The 20,361-nt window shown below is 50.2% G+C and overlaps 1 protein-coding gene across 7 annotated transcripts in view; it reads left to right on the top strand.

The window, feature by feature from the left end:
- MROH1 (maestro heat like repeat family member 1) overlaps positions 1-20,361 on the top strand; it is a 68,525-nt gene that overhangs the window by 30,685 nt on the left and 17,479 nt on the right. For all 7 annotated transcript variants that reach the window (XM_061607194.1, XM_061607193.1, XM_061607192.1 and 4 more), the window contains exons 12-29: positions 857-930; positions 2,423-2,542; positions 5,653-5,772; positions 6,216-6,363; positions 6,839-6,879; positions 7,418-7,559; positions 8,362-8,414; positions 9,126-9,233; positions 9,568-9,687; positions 11,470-11,592; positions 14,274-14,420; positions 14,546-14,572; positions 16,042-16,164; positions 16,963-17,042; positions 17,505-17,640; positions 18,125-18,220; positions 18,588-18,692; positions 19,198-19,333. In XM_061607194.1, coding sequence (XP_061463178.1) covers positions 857-930; positions 2,423-2,542; positions 5,653-5,772; positions 6,216-6,363; positions 6,839-6,879; positions 7,418-7,559; positions 8,362-8,414; positions 9,126-9,233; positions 9,568-9,687; positions 11,470-11,592; positions 14,274-14,420; positions 14,546-14,572; positions 16,042-16,164; positions 16,963-17,042; positions 17,505-17,640; positions 18,125-18,220; positions 18,588-18,692; positions 19,198-19,333 — 1,899 coding nt within the window. The remainder of the gene's footprint in view (positions 1-856; positions 931-2,422; positions 2,543-5,652; positions 5,773-6,215; positions 6,364-6,838; positions 6,880-7,417; positions 7,560-8,361; positions 8,415-9,125; positions 9,234-9,567; positions 9,688-11,469; positions 11,593-14,273; positions 14,421-14,545; positions 14,573-16,041; positions 16,165-16,962; positions 17,043-17,504; positions 17,641-18,124; positions 18,221-18,587; positions 18,693-19,197; positions 19,334-20,361) is intronic.

Genomic DNA, 20,361 nt, shown 5'->3' with positions numbered 1-20,361 from the left:
TGGGGCTGTTAATGCTGGTAGCTGGGCTGACTGAGAATGCCCGGACAGGGTCTCATACCTTTGTTTACTTACCTGCCCTGTTGCCTTTCCCACTCCACTGTGGGACTGCAGTATCAAATGAGAAGCACCAGGGATGCTTCTGGTAGGCGTCGCCCGCTGGCTTGTCCCCAATTCTCACTGCTAGATGTGAGGAGACAGTGTGGGCACAGCTGAAGGCATGCATGGTATGTGGGGATTGCATGGCTGAATCCCTGGAAAATCCCTGTGCAGGATGCTTCCCTGTCTTGAGGCAGATGCAGCTTTGGTGCAGGATTAACCTGCAGCAATGTTTGCTTGTCCCCCCCTTTTGTTTTAAAGAGAAGGGTGAGCTCCCCCAGAGGCAGGCACAGTGTCTGCACAGCAGACTCTTTTGGCCTTGGGCAAATCCAAAATGATCAAAGTGAGACTACAAAGGGAGGGACCAATGCAAGTATGTGGGCCGTCAGCGCATCCCCAAGAGGAGCAGACTCATCTCTTCCTCAGTGCTTGAGGCGGGCCCACTGCCTTGGACTCCAAAATGCCCCTTGGCTTCTGCAAGGGTAGCCACTTTGGATGCCTGGACAAGAGCAGCTGGCTGTGGGTTGGTGGTTCTCTGAGTGAGCAGTTTGGCACTGCATGGCTGCTAGTAGTGCTGCTGTCTTCAAAGCTCAGGCCCTTCTTGGCTGTAAGGAGAGTCAAAGGTCCCGTGCTCTGCTCCCTGGTTGGGAACTCAAAAGGGCCACGCTGCAGAAAGTGCTAGGTGTGGGTGGCTTAGGCTTGCTCTGGCACAGAGGCCTGTTGAGTTGCACACCTGCCTGTCTGCCCCTCTTCTGCCTAGCCTCTCAGATGGAGATGAAGAAGCCCTTCATCCTTTCTTCCATGAAGCTGCCCCTGCAGGACAAGAGCAATAAGGTGAGTGGAGGGCAAAGTCTGGCATCTCCTCTCTCTCCACATCCAGCTGAGGACTCTCTCTGCTCAGAGCCGGCCTGTCAGCCTTTGTGCCGTCTGCGGGGACGGTCGGAATCGTGCACAGGAAGTAGCCTAGCCAGACTACGTGGCTGAGCTGGGATGATTTCCCTTCCCAAGCAGGAGGCCTGGAGTTGGTGTCTGGGTCAGCGTTCCTTACAGTAAATGTCTGTGCAGCCCTTCAGCAGTGCACTCGGCAGCTCACAACAGAAACTTAAAAATACGCAGAAAGGTTACAGTAAGTCGGCACAGGATCAGGATCAGACAGAGGCAGGTGAAAATTGCACTGTCGACCCAGTGTGCGGGAGCTGTGAAAAAGGCAAATTCCATGCTAGCGATAATTAGGAAAGGTATTGAAAATAAAACAGCCGATATCATAATGCCATTGTATAAATCTGTGGTGCGGCCGCATTTGGAATACTGTGTACAGTTCTGGTCGCCTCATCTCAAGAAGGATATTATAGAGTTGGAAAAAGTTCAGAAGAGGGCAACCAGAATGATCAAGGGGATGGAGCGACTCCCTTACGAGGAAAGGTTGCAGCATTTGGGGCTTTTTAGTTTAGAGAAAAGGCGGGTCAGAGGAGACATGATAGAAGTGTATAAAATTATGCATGGCCTTGAGAAAGTGGATAGAGAAAAGTTCTTCTCCCTCTCTCATAATACTAGAACTCGTGAACATTCAAAGAAGCTGAATGTTGGAAGATTCAGGACAGACAAAAGGAAGTACTTCTTTACTCAGCGCATAGTTAAACTATGGAATTTGCTCCCACAAGATGCAGTAATGGCCACCAGCTTGGACGGCTTTAAAAGAAGATTAGACAAATTCATGGAGGACAGGGCTATCAATGGCTACTAGCCATGATGGCAGTGCTCTGCCACCCTAGTCAGAGGCAGCATGCTTCTGAAAACCAGTTGCCGGAAGCCTCAGGAGGGGAGAGTGTTCTTGCACTCGGGTCCTGCTTGTGGGCTTCCCCCAGGCACCTGGTTGGCCACTGTGAGAACAGGATGCTGGACTAGATGGGCCACTGGCCTGACCCAGCAGGCTCTCCTTATGTCCTTATGCATGCTCCTGTTTTAAAAGGCCTTTGCTTGAGGCTGGAAAGGTGAGGAGGAGGCTACTGGGAAAGTAGTCTAAAGGGAGCATGGAGCCTCTAAGTGAGAGGCCCCCTCTCCGCTCTCTCCTCCACGGTCTCCAAAGACCCCTGTGCAGCAATGGCAGTTTAGGCCTCTCGCTCATCTGGAAATCCCCCTTTCTAACCCGTCCGAAAACCCTTCCATCTTCCCTCACCTGCTGTTACAGTGGCCTGTCAGTTTTTCTTTTGCAGAGGCAGAGACGGCAGTTTGCTTAAGGGGACAGTTACACCCAACATGGCTGCTGAGGGTGTATCATAATGGTAGGCTACTCAGCTGGCACCTTCTCCGGAATGCTTTTCCACAGGTGAAGCGGGCGGTGGTCCAAGTGATCAGCGCAATGGCCCACCATGGATACTTGGAACAGCCGGGTGGAGAAGCCATGATAGAGTTCCTGATCTGCCAGTGCGCCCTTCCTGTTGACCGGGTAAGGCTCTTGCCAAGAACTGTGGAAGAAGCCCCAGGCAATCGAGGAGAGATGTGTGGCAAGGAGAAGCTGTGGGCAGGGGAATCGGATCAAAGGCAGTGAGGGAGGACAGATGCTGCACAGGGGGGCCCTTGGGGGCATCTTTGCCATGGCCAAATAAGCAGTGGGATGCTGTGATTAAAACAAACGAACTCATTCCATGCTGGGGATCATGAGGAAAGGGGATGACAATAAAACTGCCAGTGCAACTCTGACGGGTTCACCACATTTGGAATACTGTGTGCAGTCCTCCTCTTCTCGCCACAAAGGAGATATTTTTGAGCTGGAAAAGGGCAACCAAAGTGATCTATTAGGGAAGGTTACATCTTTTTTGCTTAGAAGAACGGTGAGTAACGGAATACCCTGGAGGCTTATGAAGTTGTGCATAGTATGAAGTGGTGGCCCATCCATTGCCAAGTGTAACACTTCAGGTTGTTTTGGGTTACCAGAGATGAGATGCAGACAAGAGATTTGCTTACAAAGAGCTAAAATTTATTGAGTAACTTACAAGCATACAGCCAAGTAGCCCAATAAAAGTGGAACAGCCACACAGCTCTGCAGTAGCTGGTGTCAGACTGAACACCCCATTGAGCACAAGACACACTTTTATAGCATAAAAGTTGGCATACAGCTATTAGGATTACATACAATATTGGCATGATTAATGAGCATATAGACATCAAAATCACATTATCATGGCACCTGTTGCCTATAATTGGCTATTCTAACCTTATGACAGGACACCTTCAAAAGCAGACTAATTGCTAGAAAACTATATTATCTTTACTGGAAATACCCTGGCACTCTTCCTTGGCAAACTATATGCTTACCATATCTTCTCTATCTTCGCTAACAAGCAGCTGCTATACTATCTGGTCAGTGACCGTCCCTTGACTCGTCCACCTGTGGCTGACGAGCAACTATTGCCCTATCTTATCATTGACCGTCCCTTGACTCATCCACCTGTTTATGCCAAGCAACCCTTGACTCTATGCCTATCAGCTTCCTTTAATGTGAGTTAACAAGGTACCTTCCCCTAACGATGCTTCTTTCATGTCTCAAGGTAACGAGGTGCTTTCCCAGCATCATACTGGGCAAGCCATCATATCCTCATTAGAACACCTAGATAAGATCCCAGGTGGTCATGAGGTGATCTGACATACCCAAGGATGCTGGGGCTCTAAAGGGAAAATACAATCCTTTAGGCTAACTAACAAATACACACTGGATGTATGCTTAACATAAGGCTATAATATCTTGCTATAGGCCTCTACTTGCTTGCTGGGATAATAGACTGGTACAGGGTATACACCAAGCCAGCTTCAAGGTCCTTGTATTAATTTACAAAGCCCTGAACAACGTAGGTCCAGGGTATCCTAGGGAACGCCTGAACTCTTATATCCCAGCTCCATCACTGAGACCATCTGCAGGAGCAGCTCTGGTCATCCCCTGAGTTGGTGAGCGCATTTAACATTGACACTAAGTCGAGCCTTCAGTGTCATGGGCACAGGTCTCTGGAATGCTCTGCCAAGAGAGATTAATCAGGTGCCTTCTCTTTTAAATGCCTGCTGAAAACCTTTCTGTTCCGCCAGGCTTATGCAGGCAGTTAAGAAGATGTCTTTTTGCAATAGTTGACCTCTGTTTTTACTATATTTCTTAAATTTGTTGTATTGCTAAAAAATGAACTAGAGCTACACAAATGCATTAATAAATAAATAGAGGGGAGAACCAGGGTCATCCAATCACAGTGCAGGGGAGAGACTGAGATGAAAGGAAGCACTGCTTCACACAGTACATAAACTCTGGAATTTGCTAACAGTGGCTACTAGTCATAATGGCCATAGACCAGACTTTTGGAAGAACGCGTGTGCTTTGCAGAATAGTGAAAATGTCCAGAGGGTTGGGGTACTTTGGGGGACCAGATGGTGGGGACAAAATCTGGCAGAAAAAGAAGTCCCAAACTTCAGGCTTTCTTTTATACGGATGATGCCCCAGCCCTTTCCATCATTTTGCCCGCTGTTTCCTTTTGGCTGAAGGTCTTGCCTGTGCCTACCGAGTCCCCCATATCAGATGTGGGTAACATTTGCTGCCCTCCAGATGTAGCTGGACTCCAGCTCAGATCAACCCCAGCAGCCAACATGGCTGCCGGCCAGGGAGGATGATGGGAGTTGTAGTCCAGCAACATCTGGATGGCTGCAGGTACCTGCAGTCCCTGCTGGCTACGCTGTGAAAAGGGAATTGGGTCAGCGTGTGGTCCAGAGTCCACACTGAGCAGCATGCCATAAAAGTTAACATACATTGAAAACACTTCCAATGCACACTTAAAGCATGTGACTTCCCCTCAAGGGTCATGGGAGTTGTAGCTTGTTAAGAGTGCTGGGAAGCTGTTGCTTTGTGAGGGGGAATCGACAGTTCCCAGGATTCTTTGGGGGACATCATGTGCTTTAAATGTGCGCTGGATGTGGTTTAACTGTATGGTGTGGATATGCCCTGGTAGAACTGCGCAAGTGTGTGGAGTCTTTCCCCACCAATAATCTGAGCGGGTAGGTCTTGAGGCACTGAGTCTGGTCTTCTCTCAGGCAAGAGCTAGGCAAGCCATTAATGTTGTAGGCTTCTCCTTAGTGCAGCCTTCCCCAACCTGGTGCCCTCCAGATATTTTGGGGTAAAAATTTCATCAGCCCCAGCCAGCGTTGCTCTTCTGACAGGAGTTGTAGTCCAAAACATTCAGAGGGCAGGAGGGTGGGGAAGGCTGCCTTGCTTGGAGCTTCCCGCACAGGAGTGGATTGCTTTTCAGTAGAGCTGACTGTGACTGGCTTCTCACATCCTGACACGTTGACCTGGATCTGTAAATTCCAGACCAGGCCCACCCAGGTGACTGGTTGGATCTCAAATATTCCCAGGTGGGTTGAAAGGGAAGCAGAGGGCTGAGAGGCTCACTGGGATGCTGGTAAAACGGACTTGCCCTTCTAGTGCCCACTGGGCCTGGCTCTGGCATCACTTTAAAAATGGTCTTGTGGAAAGCCAAGAGCTCTCAGCAAGGGCTCTCTCTCCATAATTCTGCGTCTGTTCAGTCTGCCCATCTTGCATGGAGACATTCCCTGGAAACGGAGGACTTGACAGACGGCCACGTCCGGGACATCAGCGTGAACACACTCTTCCTCATCAGCACCACTGTCGACAGGATGGCTGATGTGAGTTTGCCGAGGCTAGTATGGCTGGGCTTGCTGGGCGGGGGGCTCCTTCCATGTTGCAGAGGTAAGGATGTCCATCAATTGGCGTTTGCCGGCCTGATGCCCTCCAGATGTTTTGGCCTGCAACTCCCATCTGCCCCAGCCAGGTTGGTGAAGGCTGATCATGTGCCGGCATGTTTGTAGCAGCCGCATGGTGTCCATCTCATCATGCGCTCATGCTCTGGGGAGCTGTGGCCACGCTGAGCTGTCTACTGAGCGAGAGATGCTTGAGCCCTAACCCAGAAAGCGATCAGGGATGTGTGGGCTGCTGCTTGGCTCCCTGGGCAGGTAGTGGAGTGTCGCAAAGCGCAAGTGGGGAATTTCCTTCCCTCTCCTCCAACCCGGCTTCATACCTCGAACCAATCCAGCTGGGTTAGCGGAGATTGCTGCTTTTGTCCTTGCAGGTTCTCTGGCCTTACCTCCTGGAATTTGTGATCCCCATACACTTGACTAATGCCCTGGGCCCACTTTGCAAGAGCCTCATCTTTCTGGCAGCCCAGAAGCAAGAGGAGCGGGAAGAGTCTGACTTGCAGCTCCTCTATGAGGCTGGCGGTTCGTATCCATTTGCTCCAAGGCTGGGCCTGGGGGGGGGGCTGTGTGTGTTGGGGGCATTCTGGCAGCTTGGCGTCCTTCCTAAAATTGCCTTATTCATAGAGTGTTTCTGCAAGCTGAAAATAAGCATGGATGCCTTGAATAAACTTGGATAGCTGATGGAGATCCTGTTCTACCACAAACTGCCCTTCGGAGGGGAATGTGGGACTGGAGAAGTCCTGATAGGGTGTGGGGCTGCATCTTCAGTCCTGCCTGGACTGGCTATGCTTTCTGAAGCCTCTACACAAGCCAGGCCATGCGGCCCTTACTCTTCCCTGAAAGAAGGCCCTGAAATTTGGTGGCCTGGGGTTTTGCTCGAGGCTGTTCTGCATGTTTAAATGGAGCTGGGCTTCCAGTCCTGCTTCCTCTGACAACCTGCTGGGTGCTGACCTGGTTCTGAGCTCTTGTCTTAACATCTTTCCCTTCTTATTTGCAGCAAATCTCCCATCTCCTTACACTCTAATGGCAAGGTTGCTGGTAAGTGTGCTGAGGAGATCCCAATTCAAGAGAAAGAAGCCGTGGCATTGCTCCCTGTTGAGCCACACAGTGGTGTGTTGACAATCCTGGCAGAGTCTAATGGAAAGGGCTGCCCCATCACTAATCCTAGTCTGTTTCTCTCTCTCTCTCTCCCCACTGCACTCCCGTTACTAGCCAAGAGGGCAAGCATGTCTCCGCCTAGGCAGAATCCAGTTGGCTCAGGTGTCCCAGCTGCAAGTGTGCATGCCCACTTATTTCCATGTCCATGCTTCACATGTTTGATCTAAGCAACGCTGTTGGTGTCACACAGTTTGCTGTAGTGTGGTGCTGTTCTTTTCCCGGGCCAGGTCCTCCGCTGCTGAACTGCGCAGAGCCCTATTGAAGACAGGATTTTGTGGCCCTTTCCTTAGCATAGCATCCCACCTGTCTCTGAGCACCACCCTCCTGCCCCCCAGAGTTCGCCTCACAGCCGAAGCCTCTTCCTTCGCAGTGGGCATCAAGGAAGGCCTTGCCATCTACTTGCTCTGCTTCCTCCTAGGTCGTTGCTTCCCAGCCTTACGTAGGGGAAGGCCATGGGGCAGCAGCCCTTCGCCTCCTGAACGTCCTGCACCTCAATGTCCACAAGGCTCTGGGGCAGCTGTGGGGCAAGAAGATTCCTGCTTTGGTGGAACATCTGGAAGGTAAAGGGGCTGTGAAGGGGGCAGTAGAGCAGTTATTTCTCCTTCAGGAAGTGACCTGCACTCTTGGGAGACTTCTCCTGCTTTTGACCATGGGCACATCTGGAGCCCAGATTTCAGTTGGTTTTAGTAGAGGCATCTCCTCCTCAGGGAGTCCTGGGAACTGTATGTAGTTCTGCAAATGTGGCTGAAGGCCTCAGACCTCAAAAGGCCACAGTGTCCTCAGGATCCTTTATGAGAATCTATGGCAGCTGTATTGATGATGCCCCACTTCAAAGGTGGGATGTCTCAGGAGGTCCTAAGTCCAGTTCCTGGCATCTCCATGTCAGAACCAGAGTCTCAGAGCTAGGGAAGAACTCCCCCTTGGATATGAAGGGACCCATTGCCAGTCAGAATGGAAAGGTTACACGTTTTGGAGCAATAGTCAAGGCTTGCAAACAGCCAGTTATCTCTAGGGAACCAGGCTAAAAAGAATTGGCTGAGAGGGTCCGTGTGCCACAAATGACTGGGATAAGGTCTCCACTTAAAAGACTTGTTGAAAGGGGAAAGTCTTCAATAGGCAACGAAAAGACAACGGAGAGGGTTGCACCTGTCTGATACGTAAGGGGAGTGAATTCCAAAGGGTAGTTGCCGAAACACTACAGATGCATTAAAGATTTATTTTTAAATACGTTTTGTTCCTAAGATGTTTTTAGTGTTTTTGTTTGCCACCCTGGACTCCTTCTGTGAGGAAGGGTGGGATATCAATTAAACTTGAAACAACAACAACAACAACAACATGCTTTGCAATTCTTCTTACTTTCAGCAAACACGAAGGCTTCTTTGTCCCAGAAAGAATGGGAGGAGCAGCTGCTTAAGGTAAGCGGATCTCCTCTCATAATCTGGGCCAAGGACCAGCCTTATTGGTTCTCGGAGAGGTTCGTTAGGGCAGAACAGTAAAGCTCTTGTAATCAAGGCACTGGATAAGAGAGCACTACCTTTCAAAGCCTAGTCACTGCTAATGTAGTAATCATCATGCCTCGTTCCCCTTCTGGCCTATTCCTTAACCTTGAACCCATGACAGTGATGGGATGCATTTGTTCCTAGATTTTTTTTCTCATGAGAGAAAAATGTCCATTCCTACTGCTGTTGCTAGAGAATACTCTCCTCCCTTGCCTGTAGGGGGCGCAGATTCCCACCTACAGTTCTGAGGCTGCAGCTACTGGCTCTTGCTGCAGCCTCCCCATCAAGGTTCTCTTAGTGCAATTAAGCTGACTCCTGGGCTCTGTTATGTTTGCAAAAAGAGGGTTCTAATTGCAGCTGAGCCTGCAAGTGGAAGTGCAACACCCTGAGCTTGAACTCTGTCCAGAAAACAGCTCCCTGTATTCCCACATGGCACTTGCCCGGGCCTGCCGGAGGTGGGTACCTCTCCCTGGGATGCTCTCCCACTTGCTGACGGTGACCCTGTGCTAAACTTTGTTGGGAACTTTCCAGTGGAGTGCTCCTCCACCCGTCTAAGGAGGAACAAAATGTTTGAAACTAATCTCTGGCTAATACCACCCCTGAAGCAGCAAATGCATCCTTCCGCAGTTCCTTCAGAAGACCCTGAAAAGCATTTCAGACACCTCTTGGACTAGTCAGCTGATTCTGGAGATGTGCAAGCACTTGAGCTGCTACAATGGCTCACTTCCGGAGAAGGTCTGTTGCTTGGACTGAGCTGGGCCGGCTGCAGGGTGCGGGGGGAGAGGTGGAAATAGGCAGGTAGAGGGTCAAGGCTCCTGGCTCTTGAGATCTGGCAGAAGGCCGGGTCCACCTGCATTGATGCCGGCTGATGCCTGCCACAGTGCTGGTGGGGTTATTTCTCTCTTCCATCCAGGGCTGCTTGGGGCTGCACAGGTCAGCCTAGGTCAGCCTCTCCTCCTCTCCTGCTTCAGGCAGTGGAGAATCAGACTGTGTCCGGGTGGGTGCTGGTGAGCAGGAGCTGCAGCTATGCTCATATTCCTCCTCCCCTCCCCTTTTTTTTGTCCTCTAGAACTTCCTCTACAAATGCATTGGGACCACCTTGGCTGCATGCTCAAGCAAGGATCTGGTGCGGAAACAACTCCAAGAGCTTCTGGAAACGGCGAGATATCAAGAGGAGGCAGAAAGGGAGGTGAGGAAGCTGGAGGTGCTGTGCAGTACTTGCAAGGGATGAGCGGAAGGATGTGCAGCTCTTTGGGCCTCTTGGGAGAGGACTTGGCATGGGATGAAGGGTCTTTGGCAGGGGCCGATAGGGAGGTGAGATGGGGAATGGTGAGAGGCAGGGTTGCTGCTGCGACTGAGGTCTCTTTAGGCCAGCAAAGACAGGCAGGCAGGGACCTCATGTCTGTGACAGCTCAGAGTGGGAGTGTGTGTGTTCCTTCCTCCTGAGGCAGAGCCCCCTCCCCCCGGTATGGTCCAAAGAGCTGTGAAAGGGCGTGCCATGTTAAACAGCAATCTTCTTATGGTGTTTAACTCTGGCACCAATTCCTGTTTGCTGCAGCCACTGTGTCTGTCCCGTGACTGCTTGGGTGGATATTTGCCTGGCAGCCTGCTTGAATATATTTATTTATTATTTGATTTATAATCCCGCCCTTCCTCCCAGCAAGAGCCCAGGGCGGCAAACAAAAGCACTAAAAACACTTTAAAACATCATAAAAACAGACATTAAAATACATGAAAGCAAAACAGTTTAAAAAACATTTTTTTAAAAATGCTTTGAAGACTTTTTTTGGCCTGTGAAGAGGGGCAGCGTGGCTGCTCCTTGGAAGATGTGAATTGAAGTCTGTTTTTATGATGTTTAAAGTGTTTTTATGCTTTTGTTTGCTGCCCTGGGCTCCTGCTGGGAGGAAGGGCAGAATATCAATCCATCCGTCGGGACTTTAGCCATTTTCTATTAGCTGTTTTGGTTGTCAAGTGGTTGCTTTTAAGGCTGTTTTGCATTAGAGGATCAGATTCACAAGATGGTGAAAAGTATGAAGGGATGTTTCCTACAGGAAGGTCAAAGCTTCATCTTAGGACCGTGCCATGAAGGGGCACCACAAGCTTCACCGAGATTCTCCTGTCCTCTCCTCATTGGCTAGAAGGTTGGGAGGGGGAAGGAAGGACTGCATGCAAGCCATGCTAGGAAACAGGGTCGTTGCGGAGTCAGAAACCTGGAGAGCTGTAGAAGAACACCGGCTGGAACCCTTGAAGGGAGCTGTGGAAAACTGGGAAATGTTTCTGCATTGATGGGCATTGCAGCAGGAAGCAGCCGGCAGAATACCACAAAGAAACCCAGAAGATGAACTGAGGGATGCAAATTGATTGGCTGTTTGGTCGCTTAGGGAAACCACCTAGGTATAGCCGCTTTCTCGTTTCTCTTCCAACACTTGCTTTATTTGCTCAAGCAGTAAAATGAGTTTCCCCCCCTAAAAGTAATAATCTTATTTATCTATTTATTATCTGATTTATATCCCACCCTTCCTCCCAGCAGGAGCTCAGGGCAGCAACTAATCTTAAAACTGTTTAACTGGTTGCCTTAACACTTTAAGTAAAAGCATAGTTTGTTTTGGAAAAACTTTGTCTGAGGCCTTGTTCATCCCTTGCCTAAGGTGCCATACCACTCTACGCAGTATAGGGAGCAGGCTGGGCCGGTTAGTCCAAAATATTAAAGATCTGCTTAGTGGATGCAGCCAGAGGAAAAAAGAGATCTACTGCATGGTAACAATGAAGTTAACAAAGAGGGATTGGACTGTGGCTGGCTGGCTTTCCTCCCTTTCCACAGTGCTGGGTACAACCCATGCCATCACAGAGGTCGTTGGCTGCCAGTCTCCAGCTTGGTGGGGACTCTTGCCGGCTGTCTCCGCTGCCTCCCAGCAGGTGCTGCCTCTGCTTGCTCAGGGGATGGTGACTGAATCGGCTCCCTTCCCTTTAGGGCCTTGCCTCTTGCCTGGGGCTGTGTGCAGTGACCCATCTGGATGAATCCCTTGCCAAGCTGGAGGAGTTTGTGAAGTCGGACGTCTTCAAAAAATCTGCAGGGCTGTTCAGTCTATTCAAGGTAAGAGCGCTGCCGAGGCACTCCCTTCGTTGCACCTTCCTCACTTTGGCGCCAGGTGAAAACTTGTTCTCCCAGCTCTTTGCTGTATATTTAGTTCGTTACTTTATGTGGAGATACACAACATGCTCTCCTTTTTTTAAGGAGCTGTTCTTTTTTATAAAAACATTATATAGTTAGAAATGAAAAAGTTCCTGCATTCTAAGCACCCTTAATTAGTTTATAACAAATATCTAGAGAACACACACACTCGTATATAACAAATAAATTTGGTAAGATCAGCATCAGTCACACGTCAGCACAAAAAAATTGGTCCTTAAATTATTTTCAGCTGTAGCTGTGGCTTGATTATTTTCTTGGGTCTTATTACACCAGTACATAAGAAAACTGTTCCAGTTTTAAATGGATAAATTATCAGGTTGTCTGTGCTTTCTCTCACCCTTACAATATTAGTCAGTTTTACCATATCAGCAAATTTCCATCCTCTCACTATCCTGTCTTATAACACAGGAATAAGTTGTTTCTCTCCAGCTATAATATACTGCTGTACAAGCTGTTGTCGTTATGTGCCTTCAAGTCTATCATGACTTATGATGACCCTATGAATCGGCAACCTCCAGTAGCATCTGTTATAAACCACCCTGTTCAGATCTTAAGCTGTACAAGTAACTATTAACAAATGTATTCTGCATCTACTGGTAAAATTAAACAAAGTTATTAATGGTTCTGTTGGTGGTTCATACCCCATTATAAGTCTAATTTCATTTTGGGACATGACCAAAAATATATACCACATCAGCATTTGGTGAATCTCCAGCGTACATCAACTGTGTATCTATGATTAAGTCGTAAAAGTGTTAAATATCACTGAGATATTTATATGTAAAAGCTTTCCTTTACCACTTGTACGTAAAGCCTCTTGTGGGGCATGTTGCCATGTCAGTTTCTATACTGCATTTAGGATGATCTGTTTCATTTTTTCAGAATTTGTTAATATACTGCTTTTTCAGATTAGGCTTTTTTTAATGTTAGCATTTTCCAAAGTAGCAAACAATAAAAACATCAATAGACAAAACAAGGCCATGCACAACAGAGACACTTTGGTTTTCTTCTTGGAAAATGGACTGCCTTCAAGTCGATCCCGACTTACAGCGACCCTAGGAAGAGGGTTTTCATGAGGCTGAGAGGCAGTGACTGGCCCAAGGCCACCCAGTGAGCTTCATGGCTGTGTGGGGATTCGAACCCGGGTCTCCCAGGCCGTAGTCCAACACTCTAACCACTACGCCACACTGGCTTTTCTCCTTACGCATTCTGAAATAATGGTCCTCCTTCATAGGCTCGAGTCTGAGGGCATTAACAACTTGGCATAAAAAGTGATACGCTTTTTAGGTATGCCCATGCACATAATTATGCTATATATTTTACTTAAAAGTGGTTGCTTCTGTTCTTGTGATTAAGCTTTAAAATTCTTGTTATCTCTTTAAGGGCCATATTTTGTCAGCAAACAGCAATGTGCCAAGCTGGAAAATACGGCAGGGGTGCTGCTGGTGGTTTTGGCCCCATTTCATTTATCATTTCCTCATAAGACATTAAGTTTCCTTAATTGAGTCAGACAAAGGTTTGTTCTAGAACTTAATAGCGTTTGATCCTCTAGTTCCTGATCTTAACGAATAGCTGTAAGTGGAGACAGCTCTCAACTTTCTTTTCTACCTCTTCCAGTCATTACAGAGGTGTTTAGTGTGTGGATTTATCTTGATTATTTCCTTGCCAAACCTGTTACAGTGCCATAGTACATTGTTTTATTTGTTTAAACCATTTATATACCGCTTAATTAACAAAATTCCCAAGTGTTTTACATAAAAAATTAAAAAGCATACAGTGGATAAGATAAATTAAAATTAATCATAAAAACAGAAAACTTCCTTAAAATGCCTGCTGAAATAGAACGGTCTCTGTTCTGGTGGCACATAACTTAGCGCTTTGTTGGGATGAAGCCAGGCGCTTGAGTTCGCATGGTGCTTCATAATATTTGCTTACAGAAGGAAAAGCTACTGGCCTTGATAGTGTGTTCCATGCAGTCCAAACAGAATTTGTAAGCAATTCATAATCTGACAAGTCAGATGCAATGGTATACAGGAGTAAAGCATATTAAGGACTTGGTAGTTCCAGAAAAAAGAAAAGGAAGAGTTTGTAGGCTGCGCTGTTTCCAGGTGCTTGGTGGGACCCAGTAAAACCTGGGCCACCGGGCAAGAACATCTACATGCGTGTGTGTTTGCCTGCTCTCATTGTGAAATAGTTGTTGTTGTTGTTGTGTGAGTTGTTCTACGCTTTATTTGTATTGTGTTCTGCCCTGAGATCGGTTTGTGAAAGGGGGAGTGTAAAAATATGTAAAAAAAAAATCATCTGTGGGTTGCCACCAAGTCCTACTCAGAGTAGACCCACTGAAATTAATGAACCTGTTAGTCATGTCTATTAACTTCAGTGGGTCTACTCTGAGTAGGACTAGCCTGGAATGCCACCCTGTATTGTAATGCACGTAGATGTCCTTGCCTGGTGGCCCAGGTCTTCCTGGGGCACACCAAGTGCTTGGAAAGAGTGTGGCTGACACGTCTGTTGTCTGAAGATGGGGTGACACTTTGCAGCCATTCCATCTGCACCTTTTCCTCCTAACCCTCCACATCCAGGATCGCAGTGACAACGAGGTTGAGAAGGTGAAGAGCACCCTTATCTTGTGCTATGGCTACGTGGCCAAGCATGCGCCGAAAGAGCTGGTGTTGGCCCGGATTGAGGCAGACATCCTCAGGAACATCTTCCTCTACTTCAATACAAAGGTAAGTCTGGCTGCATCCCTCCAGCCTTGGTGGAGGGCGGGTTGGAAGCATCCAGCGGTGGGGTGGCGTGATCTCTCCGCTCGGTCTTCTGAATTGTTAATGTCTGTCTCCTTTATTTTGCTCAGGTTCTGGGAATAAAGGTAGAAACCAAGGTACAGTGTAAGGCCCTCAACCTGCTCTCCTCTGTCCTCTCAGTCTGCGCCCCTCCCTCTCTCTCTTCTCTAGCCACTGCTTAGGTGAAGGAGCAGAAATGTGCCAAGGCTTGAGGCAAGGGTAAAGCTCCCTGCCCACTTGGCTCATCTTGCCCACCCTTTCAAAGAGAGGGGGAATGGGCTACATGGTTACACTGGCAAAAGTTGCAGGAAGCCTGATCTTGACTGGACATCAGGAAAAACTTTCTGTTAGTGCCATATGACAATGGAACCAATGACCTAGAGAGGTAGTGGGTTCTCTGATACTGGAGGCATTCAAGAGGCAGCTGGAGAGCCATCTGTCGGGAATGCTTTGATTTGGATTCCTGCATTGAGCAGGGGGTTGGACTGGATGGCCTTAGAGGCCCCTTCCAACTCTACTGTTCTATGTTTCTGTGAGGAGGGTACAGCACCGCCCATGACAGCCTGATCCAGGCCAAGCCAGAGTTGCTTGAGGGACAAGGGAATCTTTGGGGAAGAGGTAATGGCGCCAAGTAACCTCCTCCTGCCCTCCCTAAGGAGAATGCAACATCTCACTCCTTCCGCCAAGCCTCTGGCCGGAAGGGGAGCTCTCACTAGGTTTGCCCTGCTGATCCTGACAGGAGAGGCCCAGGCCTGTCAGCTCTTGCCTGGTTCTGCTGCCTAGCAGGGCGTTTGGCTGCTGGTTCAGGGCAAGGGCTGACACATGCAGGGGGCGGAGCAGCCGCATGCTTGCTCTCCTCCCACCCCCAGGGCAAAGATTGGGGTGCTAGCAAGACTTGCCTCTGGAGAGAGAGGAGCCCATTGGAAGGAGGGTGGCCTCACAGTCCTTAAGGTCTCACTAATGCTTTTCTTCTGGTCTGTTCTTTGCACTAACTAACTTCTGTGGGACCCCGGTGGAGACTGCAGGCTCCTCCGCCGCCGCTCGCTCTGGGCGCCCTTGCGGCACTTGCAGTCAGAGCACCGCGGTGGGGGCAGGCGGGGGGTGCTGCTGGTTGAAACCCTGGCAGGGGTGCTGTGCACAGGGAAGCTTGAGCAAACCTTGGGGTTGCATATGCTTATAAGCAGCACCAAAGCGTCCTTTGCTCCGGAATCCCCAGGAGCCGTTCTGTTGCTTTGCTTTCTTCTGCAAAAGGTGCTGGGGGTGGGGCACCCTCTTCTGACCATGTTTCAGGTGGCGGTGGGGGCTCAGCCGCCCCCCATGTTCTGTGGCAGGGCTTCCCAGAGCTGCCCTCCCTCTCCTGAGATGGGGCGCCCTTGTGGGCCTAGCAGAAGCTCCACTGGACCGGGGGGCTGCTCATCCACGCATAATGAGCCGCTATCAGCAACAGAGGAGTTGTGAGGCTGTGGCCGGGGTCCTGATGGCCACTGGCCCCCTCGAACCCTAGGGGGCCCAGCCTGTTCTCTCTGACTCTCTCCCCCCAACCCCCACCCTGGATCTCTGCCCTCAGGACCTGGTGCTGAAGATGTGCCTCCTCCGGAGCATCTGCATGATCTGCCAGGCCATCTACAACAGTGCCCAGTCTGGTGACTTCACCTTCTCCCGCAAGGCTGAATTGGTTTCACAGATGATGGTGAGGAGAGGCAGGCGGCGCCTGCTGTGGTTGTGGTGGTGGGTGTCTCCAGGCACGTGGCATGGGCTCTCGGCCATTTTTCAGACACGTGGCATGGTGGCATCAGCTGCAGCGGCCTCTTGGTTCAGCCTCCTCCAAGGCCAGGCACTGCTATCCTGGAAGTCTCCTTGACAGGCACATGCCCTTGGGAGGCGGTTCCATGAGGATCCAGCCACAGAAATGATCCTTGATGTCAGCGCTCGCAGAAGGTGACCTGCTGAATAGTGCTCTGAGCCAATGCAGAGTGCCTTTCCTTTACCACTGGGTTCCACAGCTTCTCTGGGCAGCCTGTTCCATCTGAAGGAGTTGTTGCTGTTATGTGCCTCCAAGTCGATTACGACTTATGGCGACCCTATGAATCAGTGACCTCCAAGAGCATCTGTCATGAACCACCTTGCTCAGATCTTGTATGTTCAGGTCTGTGGCTTCCTATAGGGAATCAACCCATCTCTTGTTTGGCCTTCCTGAGGGTGGCCCATAAACCTGCTGGAATGCAAGCCTGCTGCTGCTCTTGCTTAGTGGCCTTGGAAATGGCAATGCCTCCTCTTCCGCCGCCTCCTTTGAGCAGCTTTGAAAATGTCTAGGAATTATCTGCCTGGTCTACTCTTTTAATCTTCATGACAAGACATAGCCTTAGGTATTCGTTCACACTTGCAGAGAGAGCCTTGTATGTGCAACTGGGTGGTAATCCAGAGTGGGAGTGGCTGTGAAGGCCGGTCTCTCTCTCTCTCTCTCTCTCTCTCAACTCCTTCTCTGCAGGATTTTATCAAGGCAGAACCTCTGGACTCCCTGCGGACTCCCATCCGCCAGAAGGCAATGGCTGCCTGCATGCTCCTGGTGTATCCTTTATCTTCTCTCTTCCTCCCCCCCCCCCCAGTAACCCTGTTGGAAACGCCAGCTGAGGACATCACTTTTGTGTTTCAAATGGTGTCCAACTGAAAGGGCTTTTTAAAAAATGAAATAAATGTGGGGTTTATGGGTCCAGAAAGGCATGCAGCCCTGCCCAATCAGACCAAGGTCAGGAAGTGCGGAAGGCAGCATGGCGGCAACAGCCATCCTGCGTTGCTCTCCAGATATGCTGTTCAGCTGCTGGTAATGCTCCTCCTCCCAATTTGCCAAGTACACCCTGAATAAAGCCATTGAAGCCGCTGGATGTTGCCACATCTGTGACATCCCTATGCTAAGCATCCCTCGTGTGACAGTTCTCCCTTGTCTGTCCTGAACCTCTGGCCAGTCCATTGTTCTCCCTGGGAGCGACCCTGCGACAACTCACCCTTCCTAGTCCTTAACTTGCTCTCCAGCGTCCTGGAGCCGCCTCTGAACGATGCAGAGAAGGCTGAGCTGGTGGAGACTTGCCTGGGCGCTGTCCTTTCCCTCCCGCTGCCAGAAGCCCTGAAGGAGAGAGACGGGCCGGGGCTGGAGGCTGGCTGCACAGAGGTACAAGGGGCAGCTCCTGAGGGGGGAGCGCTGTGGCCCACCGTCCCTGCCAGGCCTTTCCACAAAGCTTTGTGGGCATGCCGTGCAAGGCGCTTGTAAGCACCCAGTTGCTCTAGCAATGCAACTTGGGCACTGGTAACTACTTGCCGCAGGCTCTTCTGGAATTTGTAAATCAGCCCCCCAGAGGGATTTCTAGGTGATTTTAACTTGGGGAAGTGTACATGTGGCTTCGACCTTGCAAATCCCCTCCGCCTGGCCGTGCCTGCACACAGGTGCCATGTGCCTTGAGCTCATAGGACCCCCAGCAGTCCCTGCAGTGGGCAGACACCTACCCAGGGGCATCTCTGGGCTGGGCTTCCCCACGGGTGGGAATGGGGAGAGTAGCTGCTTGGCTTTCCCAGCGGCCCACTCCCACTCCCAGCTGCGATGCAGGAAGCAGCTACCTGTGCCCTAACCTTCGCCTTCTCTTCCTTGCTCTTGCCAGCCTCTGTGGTGCGACACCCTTTGTGCCCTCAAGGACTTGCTGAAGAGCCTGCTGCACAGGCACATGACTCCTCATGGCCTGCAGACCATGTTTGAGGTAGGGGGGGGCAGAGGGAGGTGGTGGCATCTCGGTCCCCTGTCAACGTGCCCCTCCCCTCCCCATAGACCAGGTGAGGCTGGCATGGGCTCCACACACTGCGCCAGAAGAGTCTTGCTCTGATGCCTCACCTGATTCCGTCTGGGAAGGGCCGAAGGATCTTGCCTGAGGCAGCTGAGTCTCCTGGGGCATCCTTTGTCTGGTCTTGGCTGCCCAGTCTCTTGGTGCCACCTTCCGGGGACTCTTGTGGTCCTGGCCATCGCGGGCAAGCGATGGGCCTGTGGCTTCCCTGCTGCCGACCCCCCTGCACGCGTAAGTGCTACAGGACCTCTCCCGGTTAGATGCCATTTTATCTCTGTCCCCACAGCATCTGAGCCCTTGGATTAAGTCCACCAAGGAACATGAGCGGGAGCGAGCTGTGGACGTGAGTGCCGCCATCTTGGCGTTCTATCAGGAGAAGCTGAACGTCAGTGTGAGTTTTCTGTGTTGGTTCAGTGTCCTTTCTAGCAGTTGGGGATAACGACGTTTGTTTTGCCTGAAGTTAGACGGCTCCATCAGCTTGTCCAGAGCTTCCAATTTCCACATGTATGAGCCATTTGGCTTGTGTTGGCCACAGACCAAGGGGGGACTGGTGAGCAGCCTGTTTGGTGCTGGTGGCAGCGTTCCCAGTGGAGTGCTCTTGCTGCGCGCCTTCCTTGGCTCTGCATGGAGTCTGATCTGGAGGCCGTGAAGCCACTGCACCAGGGGAGCTGTCTGCAGCTCTTCATAGTACTTAGTCCCTCTGGCCCCAAGCCTCCCTCCTGCTTCTGCCTGCTCTTCTGTTTGAGACCCCGTGACCCTGCTTGCTTGTGTTATTTTGACCGCAGCCTGGGTTGTCCTGGCACAGTTTGGCCCTCGGGTGGGGCGGGGCAGAGCATTGCAGCCTCTGGGCCAACTCGTGCTCAAGGTGCTCCTCTGGCCTATCTTCCCCTGCCCAGACGGTGGTCCCTTTCTACAACGTGGGCCTGCTGATAGCCCTCTTCTCCCCCCGCTGCACCGACTCCCTGGCCAGCATACGCCAGCACGCTGTTGACTGTGTCTACGCCCTTCTCTACATTCAGCTGTACTATGAAGGTAACAGTCGATGGCCAGGGGGGAAGGGGAGCAATCATGAAGGCCCACTCCTTCCTAATTGGACCTTTCAGTAAACAATGGCATCTTCTCTAGTCCTGCTGATGATCCCTGGCTTGTTCCTCCATAGGATTAGTATCCCCTCTGTTGTATTTGGTTCCGTCCGGCTAAGTTCATGGTGCTGGCCCTGGTGTGTTTTATTTATATATTTTATCATATAAAGTTTATATACTTCTTGAATGTAAAGACCTTTAAGCAGTTTACAAAAAACATTAGAACTGTCAATAAAACAGTTTAAAAACAAGTAATTAAAAACATGTTTAAAACAGCTACTAACTAAAAAAAATTAAAACAGATCAACCTATATGTGTCTGGACAGGGATTCCTAAATAAAACAGTTTCAAGCAGGCACTGAAAGGAATAAAGTGATGGCGCCTGCCTGATGTCAATAGGCAGGGCACTCCGACGAACAGCTGCTGCCACACGTAAAAGAGCAAGTTCTTACAAGCGCGGAAGAAGTATTATGTGGCACTTGTAACACTGCCTGTTCCGCAGAGCAAAGCACTCGAGTGGGCTCATATGGGGTAAGGCAGTCTTGCAAGTAAAGTGGTCCTGAGCTGGAAAGGGCTTTATATACTGGTAGTAACACCTTGAACTTGGCCTGGCAACAAATCGGCACCTAGTGCAGATCCCTCGGCAGAGATGTTACATGCTGACAGGGTCTCACTTTTGTCAGCAAACATGCTGCAGCATTCTGCACTAACTGCAGTTTCCGAGTCAAGCACAAGGGAAGCCCCATATAGAGGGCATTGCAGTAATCCACTCTTGAGGTCACCAGTGCCTGAACTACCATGGTCAAGCTCTGCTCCATAAGCAGCCATAGTTGTCATTATCGAGCACAGCTTGTAAAAGGTGCCTCTAGCCACCGAGGCTACCTGGGCCTCCAGTGACAAAGTTGGGTCTAGAAGCACCCCCAGACCCCAGACCTGCTCCTTCAGGTGGAATGCAACCACGTCCAGGACAGGCAACTG

The sequence above is a fragment of the Rhineura floridana genome, chromosome 1 (genome assembly GCF_030035675.1).
Source record: "Rhineura floridana isolate rRhiFlo1 chromosome 1, rRhiFlo1.hap2, whole genome shotgun sequence".
Lineage (NCBI taxonomy): Eukaryota > Metazoa > Chordata > Lepidosauria > Squamata > Rhineuridae > Rhineura > Rhineura floridana.
This window is presented reverse-complemented; position numbering and strand designations above follow the sequence as displayed.